This window comes from Cynoglossus semilaevis, chromosome 16 (genome assembly GCF_000523025.1).
Source record: "Cynoglossus semilaevis isolate Cse_v1.0 chromosome 16, Cse_v1.0, whole genome shotgun sequence".
Taxonomy (NCBI): domain Eukaryota; kingdom Metazoa; phylum Chordata; class Actinopteri; order Pleuronectiformes; family Cynoglossidae; genus Cynoglossus; species Cynoglossus semilaevis.
The window spans coordinates 838596-849698 of NC_024322.1; the positions used below are offsets into that span (position 1 = coordinate 838596).

The 11103-nt window shown below is 38.4% G+C and overlaps 1 protein-coding gene across 1 annotated transcript in view; it reads right to left on the reverse strand.

Moving 5' to 3' along the window:
* Positions 1 to 6: 6 nt before the first annotated feature.
* LOC103391549 (phosphodiesterase 1A, calmodulin-dependent) overlaps positions 7 to 11103 on the reverse strand; it is a 21558-nt gene continuing 10461 nt past the window's right edge. Inside the window, 11 exon segments of the mRNA XM_025063703.1 lie at positions 7 to 852; positions 1738 to 1917; positions 1998 to 2182; positions 4132 to 4252; positions 4876 to 4957; positions 5040 to 5160; positions 6980 to 7081; positions 7162 to 7287; positions 8005 to 8105; positions 8222 to 8362; positions 8435 to 8551. Of these exon segments, the coding sequence (XP_024919471.1) occupies positions 794 to 852; positions 1738 to 1917; positions 1998 to 2182; positions 4132 to 4252; positions 4876 to 4957; positions 5040 to 5160; positions 6980 to 7081; positions 7162 to 7287; positions 8005 to 8105; positions 8222 to 8362; positions 8435 to 8551 (1335 nt within the window). The 3' untranslated portion in view covers positions 7 to 793.

Here is an 11103-nt window from a genome sequence, read left to right on the forward strand (position 1 = left end):
AATGACAAAACAGCAGTTCAGTTAACATGCTAACATATTTGAAGTATTATAGTATTATATTCACCACAGTATTTTGTGGTTAGTTTGGAGGTTGAGGTGTTATGGAAAAATTATGGACATCATTTTTGTTCTAATCTTTTAGCGTCAGCTAAAACACTAATTTCCAATTTGTTTTTTGTCATCTTCTTGTTTTGCTATGTTACTATGTAAGTGAAGAAACAGCAGTCATGCTAAAAAAACAAAACAAAACAAAACAAAAAACAAAACGAATGTTCAGCAGCTTCGATGCTAGCTGTACTGTACTACCGCTTCAGTTCAAAATGTAAGCATACTAATATTTGCTAATAAGGATGAAATATTTATGCGGATATAGTCCAACGAATAAATGTAGCATTTGTCTTCATCACGTCACACCTACAGTATATTTACGAGCACACGATTCTGCATCAGCTTCTTCGCAAAGCCCCCCGGACGTTGTCTCCCCGATGCTAATCGACTACTGGAAAGCGTTCTTTAGTTTCTACTTAAGTCTTTTAACATTAGAGTTTTTTGTTTGTTTTTTTTGTTTGTTTTTTTCGCTAATAAAAAAATAATCACATAACACTTTTACACAGTGAAGGACCATGATGCAGTTACGTGTGACATCATGGCCAAATGTAAACATAAACTGAGGCAGGGCCACCTTGGCAGTGGTGGGGTGGGCGGGGCCACCTTGTTATCTACTGTGTTTAAAACAGAAGAGTCCAAACATGTCAACCATCGTCAGGTACAATAGTGAGGTTAATAGATGTCGTCAGGCATTTTCAGGCACGTGTTCCTCCTCTTCTTCCTTCTCCTCGCTGAGCTGTGCCCCTGCAACAGTTTAACAAAGCAAGCAGGTTATCACCGGGGATTGTTTTAAAATAGCATTAAATACTCCAGGATGTAATTTCTTAAATCAGTGGTTCCCAAACTTGATATGCCACGCCCCCTTTTGGTTTATAATAAAATCTTCGCACCTGCCCCACCCAAAAAAAATTTTTTTTAACTGTAACTGTTAAGAAGAAAAACAATGTACGCATATTTTTAATAGTATATTTAATTTATAATTAAATATACTATTAATTAAATTAAATCTCCCCCATGTCTAAACATAAAACACACAGATATAAACAAATATATTGATAATATATAATAATAATAATAATGAAAAAAATATTTTATATTATTATTATAAAAATGTGTAAAATAACTCAGTGAGGGACAGTAAGCCGAGACTGAATAATTAAAAAAAAAAAATTTAAAAAATAAGTCGCTCTAGAGTATAAGTCGCACTAGCCAGCTAGATTGCCCTCTGGTGGCTGTCAGTGTGAAAATAACAAACATGAACCCACAAGCCTGCTAGATTGCCCTCTAGTGGCTGGCAGTGTGGTTTTGACTTTTTTTTTTTTTTTTTTTACAAATATCAAATCTCTGCAAAAAGAGGGGGGAAAAAAATACAAAAATACGAAGGTTTGTTTTGCAAAACTGACACATTTACCATCACATCTTTTGAACAATATGCTATTAACAATATGCTACTGTTAACATTATGCTAATTCCATCTGAGACCACCTGCAATGGCACTGCGCCCCCACTTTTGGGAACCTCTGTCTTAAGAAATGAATTTAAAAAAAAAAAAACGTTTTCCAAAAAACTGATGGTTAACAATTATTGTTTTTGTTTTGTTTCATAAACATCTGGGCTTCATGTTTGTACCATTACAGGTCATGTGACCAGCCGGCTGATGGTCAGAGGACTCTCCGCTGTGCATCTGATTAGGAAGGGAGGAATCTGATTGGTCAGAGGCAGGTACATCGAGGTCGTCTTGTGCGGGAGAACCCACTGACTGAGCAGACTCAAGCCTCTCTTGCTCCTCCTGCTGCTTATTTGCCAGTTCTGTCAGTGTTTAAAAGACACACAGGAAATTGAAAGTTACGCTTGTGAATACAGCGTGCGTATTTCATCAGGACGCGTACCGTGCACAGACAGCTCCTTCCAGCGGTCCTTGTTACTACTGATGACGCCCGACAGGTGGCACCGCAGAGCTGGCAGGTCGATGGCAGTCAGAGAGAAGTCTGTCTGTCCTTCATCGCTGTTTCCGTGGCGACTGCTGCTGTGTCTCTGCACTGACTCCACAGTTACAGTTCCACTTCCTGTTAAACTAAAAGCACGGTGTCCAGGAAAAGGAAGGGAAAAAAAAAACAATGGTGTTTTTAGCTTACAGAGACATATAAGTTGCTGTTCTACTGCTGCCTCCTGTGGTCGGTGTATGTCATTGCTGTTCAACTGAACAGAGAACTTAAACAGAAACGTTTGCTGTTTACTGCCTATGGATACAGATACAGACAAAGTCCTGGTGTGCGACTGATGTCATTGCACGTCTCCACCACTGAGAGCGCTGTGGGTGGGCCTAGGCCTGCTGCAGTGCTCAGATGAACAGGAAAATGGAGACATGTATTAATGTCTTACATGTACATGGGTTTTACAGACAACAGAGTCGATAGAACCTCAGTTTCGTAATTTCCGGACTATTGAGCGCACCTGAATATAAGCCGCACCCACTAAATTTAAAAAGAAAAAAATAATTGTACATATATAAGTCGCACTTCTCCATAAGTCGCAGGTGTTCACGTTGTAACATGGGATATTTACACGGAAAGATTTTTTTTTTTCACTTTTAATTTAATAAATGCCTTTTTCCGAACAGTGACTGGTTACACGTTAGCGCTTTCCTGCTTCGGGGCCTCGACTGTAGTTGAAATGCACAGGGGAGACTTAGCCCGAAGCTAACATTAGGAACTGCTCTCAACTTTCACTATATATTATATTATATATAATATACTTTGACAGCCATTCACAGACAGACAGACATAAGCTACTAGTTGTAGTACACACAGTAGCCTATCAGAATCGCTAGCGGTATAAACTTCGTTATCCCAGAAAAAAAATTTGTAAATTAGCCGCATCATTGTTTAAGTTCAAAGCATGTGAAAAAAGTAGCCACTTATAGTGCGGAAATTACAGTAATTTTTAAGAACTACAATACGAATATCATTAATAGTTCTGGGCTATAAGGTTAGCTTGTTTCTCTATAACACACTACAGGGCACACCCTGGTGGTGGCAACAAGTCGATTCATATTCAGTTTGACAACATTGGATACCTCGGGTCCTGGTGGTGGCAACAAGTCAATTCGCATACAGTTTGACAACATTGGATACCTCGGGTCACAAATTTTTTTTTCGCTCTTTGACTCCCGAAAACGTTGACCCAAATCAATTTGTCCCATTGCGATTAATCTTAATCCAGTTAATCTGTTCTTTGGCTGTACTCCTTGGCGAGATTCAAAACGCGACACGCCACTTTCGTATTTAGCTATTATTTCCCTTTTTTTTTTTTGTCTCAACGGTAATACGATTTTTACGATTCTTAACAGCACTTTTACTCACAATGTTCACTTTTTCTAAAGCCATAATAAGGGATAACATTTAATGAAATGACAAAATAATTTGTTCGAAAATGGTGTTCGTAGTTCCATTTGTTCGTGAACAGGGACGTTCGTTACCCGAAGTATCACCGTATTACACAACTTTGCGGAATTTGTTGAATTTCGCATATAACCATGTGGTTAATTACAGCGCGCTTAACTGAAATATTTTTGCCAAGCACTAAGAATAATACATTTAAATGATGGACAAATGTTTGCCCTTGATTTAAAAGTTGCAAATTTTCTCTATGGGTTTAGTGTAGAAGAGTCGAGTAATATCTTATTTTCCATTAGTAAAATTCTATACTCTTTGTAAGAATGCAATGTTTATTTCATCTTGCGGGTTGCAGTTAGCTAACCTATCTAAAGGAAACTAATGTTTATAAATTCCTTCTCTCCCGAACACGTCAGCAAGTATGAGCAGCTTTATCAACCCCAGGATCGACCACAAAGTTAAAATGTTTTTGTTTTTTTTTTTGTTTTTTTGTGATTTCAGTGTTTAAAGACTTAAATCTACCTAAGTGACAGAAACTGACTAAAAACAGGAACCAGCAGGTCTACATTATCTAAAATCAGATTTTTTTTTTTTTTTCAAAACAGTATGAGTACTAGTCATACAGTACCTGGACCTCCTGTTCCCTGCCTTTTTGGCATTCCTATCCTCCTCGACCAGAGGACCGACCACCTTCTCCGTGGTGTCGATCAGAACACTGAAGGTGGGCTCAACGATGAAATCTATGAAACCTATGAACAGAGAGTTCAAAAACAGAAGTTCTCACTTCATGTTAGGTTGCATTAAAAGTACAGTGGTCTCGCTCCTACTGCGGGAGTTGCCTGGGAAGATGATCGGAGCGTTTAGGAGGCATCGTAAGGGCGTTGAATTAGGGTCAACGTTTACCAAAGACAAAAGCCCAAACTTTACAGCAACGTAAATATTTAACGAGGGGTTGACAAACAAGGGGAGATACGACAATGCATGAGCCAATCAGCTACGATGTTACGATGCATTAGCTAGCGTGAGGAACAGAGGAGCTTAATGCTGTGTTCGATCTCCTCTAGGCAAACAAAGCTACCAGCGATGTCATAGTTTAATTTTCGCTATTTTTACTGTTTTAATTTTTTTGATTAGAAAATATTTTTTTCACAAATATAATGAAAATAATTACCGTAAAATACCGCAATATAGCAATATTTAAATATAATCACCGTAAAAAACCGCAATATAGCGAAACTCGTGCGAGAGTAAAATACCAAAAAATCCAGGATGTACCGAGGGCGCGAAAGGAGAACCGATATAGAGAGGGAAATTATGATTAACATATTTGTATTTTAAAGTATTGAAACAATTCCATCCTGGTCGCTCTTACCAATCTGTGATTGGGCGATCATAGTTGCTTTGCGATCACAGAGGGGGGAGAAAGGAAGACCTAGGTCCACTTCTTTATCTCCCTGTGAAGAAACAAAAAGATTTATAAGAGTGAATTTTTACATACAGTACCTGTGTGAATGGTCTTGAGTTGCATGTGTCTACCTGTCGGAAAAACTCCTCCATCAGACTGTGGGTCCAGCGATAGTGTAGTGGCCAGGCTTTCGCTGGATGGCTGATGTCAGCAGCATGAAGCATCAAAGATAAGACCTTCACTTTGTCGATGCTGCAGACAGAGACGGAAGAAAAAAACAAAAAAAAAACACAATAATTCTGCTACAGCAGTAACAGAGACAAATTATTGCTTTAGCTAACTTGGACGTGGAAGTTGCCGGTTGTTACCGTTGCCTCCCGTGTTTGTGTTGCTGTGGTGAATCTGGAACAAAGTGCTTCAACACGGTAGCTGTTGTTACTTTGCTTAAATTCTACCCATCTAGAAATCTACTTGAGTAAAAGTAAATACTTTAATTAAAATGTACTTTGAGTAAAAGTTACTTAGTTACTTTATATTACTTGATGCAAAAATCTGATCCAAAAATGAAACTAGTCAACAAGAGGGTCCGAAATTGTACTGTTACCGTGCTTTTGGAATCAGTTACACCTACGATATGATATTCAAATCAACTATTATTACATTGTTCAGGAAAGTCCGGATCAAACAAGTAGCTCTTGAAGTATTACTTGAAGTGCCCTTGAAGTAGCTCTCCGTTTCAAAAACACTCAGAAACCAACCACAGATTTTTTTTTTTTTTTGTTCGGCACCAGCCATCATCCAAAGACAGGTTAGACCAGGTGTCACTAAAAATGAATGGGGTTCTAAAAATGAAACTAGAGTCAACAAGAGGGTCCGAAATTGTACTGTTACCGTGCTTTTGGAATCAGTTACACCTACGATATGATATTCAAATCCACTACTATTACATTGTTCAGGAAAGTCCGTATCAAACAAGTAGCTCTTGAAGTATTACTTGAAGTGCCCTTGAAGTAGCTCTCCGTTTCAAAAACACTCAGAAACCAACCACAGATTGTTTTTTTTTTTTAGGAATGAGTTCTTTTCCAATGTAGCAAGTAAAATACTTGAGTGAAAATGTACTTAGGTAAAATGACCTATTCCCGATATTTTAAAAAATTACAAATTATTTTTAAAAAAAACTACTCAATTACAGTAACAAATTTAAATTGTTTTTTTGGGGGGGAAGAATTGTTAGGTAAAATGACCTATTCCCGATATTTTAAAAAATTACAAATTATTTTTAAAAAAAACTACTCAATTACAGTAACAAATTTAAATTGTTTTTTTGGGGGGGAAGAATTGTTGCATTTTTCTTCTTATCTTCCCGCCAAATTTCGGAACCACCCCCCCCCCCTCTCCCCAGCACTGGTGCCCACCAATTTGGAACCCATTGGCTATGTACATAGGTAGTCAACAAGGATTTTCACAGGAAGATGCTTGATCCTCCTGATCCTCTGAAACCAACTCGCACCAATTAGGATCCTCCAGGATCCTCCTGATCCTCTGAAACCAACTCGTTCTTTTCCTTCTCCTCTTCTTTAGCGGAGGCAGGGGGCACATTGTTTGCGCCGAACAGTTGTCACACCTGTCAGTTTGGATGAGTTGCAGGAGGAAGATGCTGTCAACCCGGCTGCCCTTTTGCAGAAAACGCGCCGTGACCAAAATTCAAACGTGACCGAAGAGCTGAACGGAAGTGGAGCGTTTTATCAGAATCTCATGTACGAACACAGACCTCCTCAAGGATGTGTCCTTATTATGTATCTAAGTTAGATCATATTGTCATGCAGACTGTTCTATCATAAAGATCATAAAGGACTTGGTTTGTAAACCAGTCATTCCCCCATACAGGCCTGTCACTTCCTGTCACAATGAGGTCAATTTTTGCCAGCATATTTTTTTTTCCTGTCGCAATGTCGCAAAAAAAAAATGAATGTAATAATTCAGGCAGCAATGGATGAAAAAATGCTGTGTATGTGTGAGCTGGACTCAGTGATTTTCTCTATGGACCTTGGTTTGTGGCAGTAGCACTGACCCGTGTGTCTGGCTCAGAGCGTTCCTTATGGTTTTGATCTGCTGGAAGTGACAGGACATGTCTGTTGCCATCACCATCTCTATAACCAGCGACCTCAGCTCTCTGAAAAAAAAAAAAAAACATGAATCAGTCAGTTCATCTGCAATCAATAACTGCGGTATGTGCGAGTGGTGTACATGTACCTCCAGTCGTCCTTGTTCAGGTTTACCAGTATGTTCATGTCGTCTTCCGCCATTAGCTTGTAGGCGGCGCTAATATGATGATTTTCCAACACTGACCTGTCATTGTACAGGATGGCCACGTCCGACCTAAGATAGACACACACAAACATACGCACAGGTTCAAGAACAACCGATCGGACTCCAGAGAGTACGACCTGGTAGTGATGTTCGACACCACCAATTTCCTTTTCCGATCCGATAGCGAGTAAAATTCGGGCTGGTATCGCCGATACCGATATCGATAGCGATATTTTATCATTTGTCTTTTAAATAAAAAAAAAAAGTGTATTTCAAAGTTTTTTAAAGAGTTTTTATTTATTTATTTATTTATTTGAAATCTCTGGAGTGTACTGAGGTAAGCTGCCTCATTTACTATACAGTCAACATCATATAATCATATAAAATATGTCAAAACAATGTTTCAAACTCTAAAATGACATGTTATTTGTAAAACAAAAATAAAAAAAAAAAATTTAAAAATAATCTGAGGAGCCATTTGGGGCCCGAAAGAGTCGGATTTTTTTCAGTGAGCCAAACCAAAAGAACCGGTTCTCTACAAAAGAGCCGAAATTTCCCATCAATAGTGACTGAGTGAGAGCACGGAGTGGGCGGAAGAAGAAGTAGTCCCACCAACCGAGCGTCACTGATCCTTTTCACAATGTTTCTGTTTAGGACACACCTCATCTCAGAACGCGTAAGTATCAAAAGTATCGATATTTTGAATTTCAGAATTCGATTTCAGAGCATAAAGATCCAGAATCGGAAGTATCGATATTTCAGGATCGATCCGCACATCACTAGTACCTGGTGTGGATGTGGAAGTTGTTGGTGGTTCCTGTGTGTTCAAAGTCATGGATCGCTGCGGCGAACACCATGGCCAGGATCTCAAGTTCACTCAGCCAGTGCTGCCCATGCACACGCGCACAAACAATAGCAAAGAAATCAAATCAAAATATAGGTTAAAGATATAGATTCATATACAGTATTTGTGTGTTTTATGTGCATGTGAGCCATTAAGTACCATTAGTCCCGTGTGGAGCATGAGGAAGTGGGCCGTCTGTGTGACGTCGGCGGCGTGGATCAGGTTGTGGTACGGGTTTCTGTGTTTGCTGTAGCCACTTTCCAGAGCTTCGACAAATTGGACCAGAGCCTGCACAGGGATCTGAGAAACAGAACCAGAAATGGAACAAGGAATCTACTGCAGCAGGTCAAATAAAAGAGTCGAGGTGTTTACCCTAAACCTGTTGACCAGATCATAGCGGGTCAATAGGTCATAGACCAGGAACTTTAGTGCGTGTTCTCCGCTCGCCTCGTGGAAGCAGAACACATCGAAAGACCACTGGTCCACTTCCTGCAAAAGAACCGTTCAGAGAGGAGCGTTACAGAGATTCAGGGTGATGTGGAAGTTCTGCCAGTAGAGGGTGGTGTGGAGACAAAACTAAGGGGCAGAAGAAAGTCTGCTAAAACTGGTAAAAAAAAAAAATCATTTTCTTCAGATCAGTAATCAGATTTATGATTAATCAAATTTGTTGATTTCATCATTTAATTTTTTTTCTCTTCCCTTTTTCTGATTTGACTTTTTTTTTTGCCTGTTTATGCAACTTCTTCCGAATGATTATTTCTAATTTTTCTTTTTTATATTTTTATTTACACTGATCCCTTTCCCCGCATTTCCTAATATATTTTCTTAAATAATTTTTAACAATCACCATACTGATTATCATATCTCGTTTTATTATCATATCTCTCTGTATGCTGACGATGTGTTATTGTATATCAGCTACACTATGGAACCACCGTTTTTCCAATTAGGACGAAGAGACATTTGAACATTTTTTTTTATTTTTTTAAATCAAATTTCTCATCTTGATGAAACTAAATTTGACATTTAACAAAAAAAACAACAAAAAACCAAAAATGAGCATTGTGCAAAAATAACTAATAGTTACTCGTTGGAATCCCCCTCACATTTCATTTCATATTTGAAACATTGTTTATTTGGATTTGTCAAGAGGTGGAGTTATTTAGGACTTCTTTTACGTCGACTAATCTGATAAACAAGTGCTTTAACGACATTGTTACATTGGCAGATGAGGAACCGCAGACGGACACACGCAACAATGAGCACGTAACATTTCCATAAATTACTTTTGTAGCTTTCGCTAATGGAGATAGCACCGTCAGTTTTTTGTTTTTTTTTCCCCACTTGGCTTTGTGACAGATTCATCCACCAGGGGCAATATAATAAGTATAATAGAAGTATCCAGAGGAGTTGGGTGGGTTATATTTGGGGGTCGTTATTTGACTCTGACTTTATTATATTATATTGTATACCTGCAATGTTTTCTGTATTTGTATGTTTGTTTGATATTTCAAATTATTTTTTCCCATTTTCTAATTTCTAATTTCCAAAGCGCTGTTACCTCACGCTGGTTCGGCGAAAGCATTTAAACTTAGCTTTACTTCGTTTTCCCTTCAGCCCCATCAGGGCCGTGGGAGGAAAGGTCAGCCCAGCCATGTTGGACGTCCGTCTGTACATCCTGTGCACACACACACACACACATATTTATGTAAGTATGGAGAGATCTCACACATGCATACATATACATATATATATACACATATACACTGTTCTCACACACTCACTCACTCCAGCTGCCGTCCTCTGCTTTATCACCACAGATGGACTGTTTGTCTCTATGGTAACAAGCACACGCACACTCACGGAGAAAAAAATAAAGTTGTGTAAGATCATGTGCTGTTTTAATCAGAATTTAGAAAAAAAAAAAAAGTTTTTTACCAGTAATCGATTACTAGACATTTCAGGCGATCATATTTTAACTAATGCTGCAAAAGACGTTTCTGTTTCTCTTTCATAATTTTCTTTTTCATTTTGATTTACCATTTCTGCTCACACAGCAGAATTCTCAGGTCTTTTTCAGGAACATTTCTCTTTTTGTTTGTATTCCGTGCTCACTCTGGATATTTTTCCCACGGTGTCACTCATCTGTCACTTTTGTTTTTCTAAAGTTTACATTTTACATGAGCGGAACTGCTTAACATTATATAACACAGACACTCACAGCCACCTACAAGATGGTGAGGTCACAATCAGTTTCAACACATCTACTCGTCTTCCACATTCGTCTTACTCAACAAGGAACTTCTGCGTCTGCATGTGTCTTGTGCCCACAAGCACATGTGACCAACATGGACAAACAAAGAAGAAGCACACTGTCAAAAACAAAACCGGTTTGAACACTGAACCCGAAACTAGAGTGGATGGTTTACGGAGACATGTGACAAGGTTGTTTTATTGTTCAGTCGGACAACTCCTGGACAATTCACTCCACAAGATACAGTATCTAGGAAAGTTCTCAGTCGTCCAGGTCATGGTCAAGGTTGAAAAGTTCTGTTCGGCGACTGGACGTGAATTTTCGAAAAAGGAGACGTTTCACCTGTCATCCAAGAGGCTTCTTCAGTTCTGAAGAAGTTCTTCAGAAATGAAGTTCAGTTCTTAGAAAATTCACACCCAGTTGCCTAACAGAACTTTTCAACCTATACCGACGATACAAGATGAACAGCCAAAAAAACAGGAAAATGTAGCGCAATTGGCAAAAAAAAAAAAGCAAAATGTTTCCAAAATTATTTAGGGATGTCCGATAGTAACTTTTTGCCTATTTTTCCAAACGCTTCATTTTTATTTTACATCTGGTCATATTTTGTTGTGCCATATCTGCTTACTTTATTTTAAATGTGAAAGAATTGAGATAATAGATCAATAAATACATTGCATTGCAAAAAATGTGTGCTTTCAGGTTAAGGTTATGTCTTTGGTACTGTAGAGTTTTGTTTGTTTTGTAGAGGTAAAAGTACATGTTACTTGGTTAAAAAAAAAAAAAA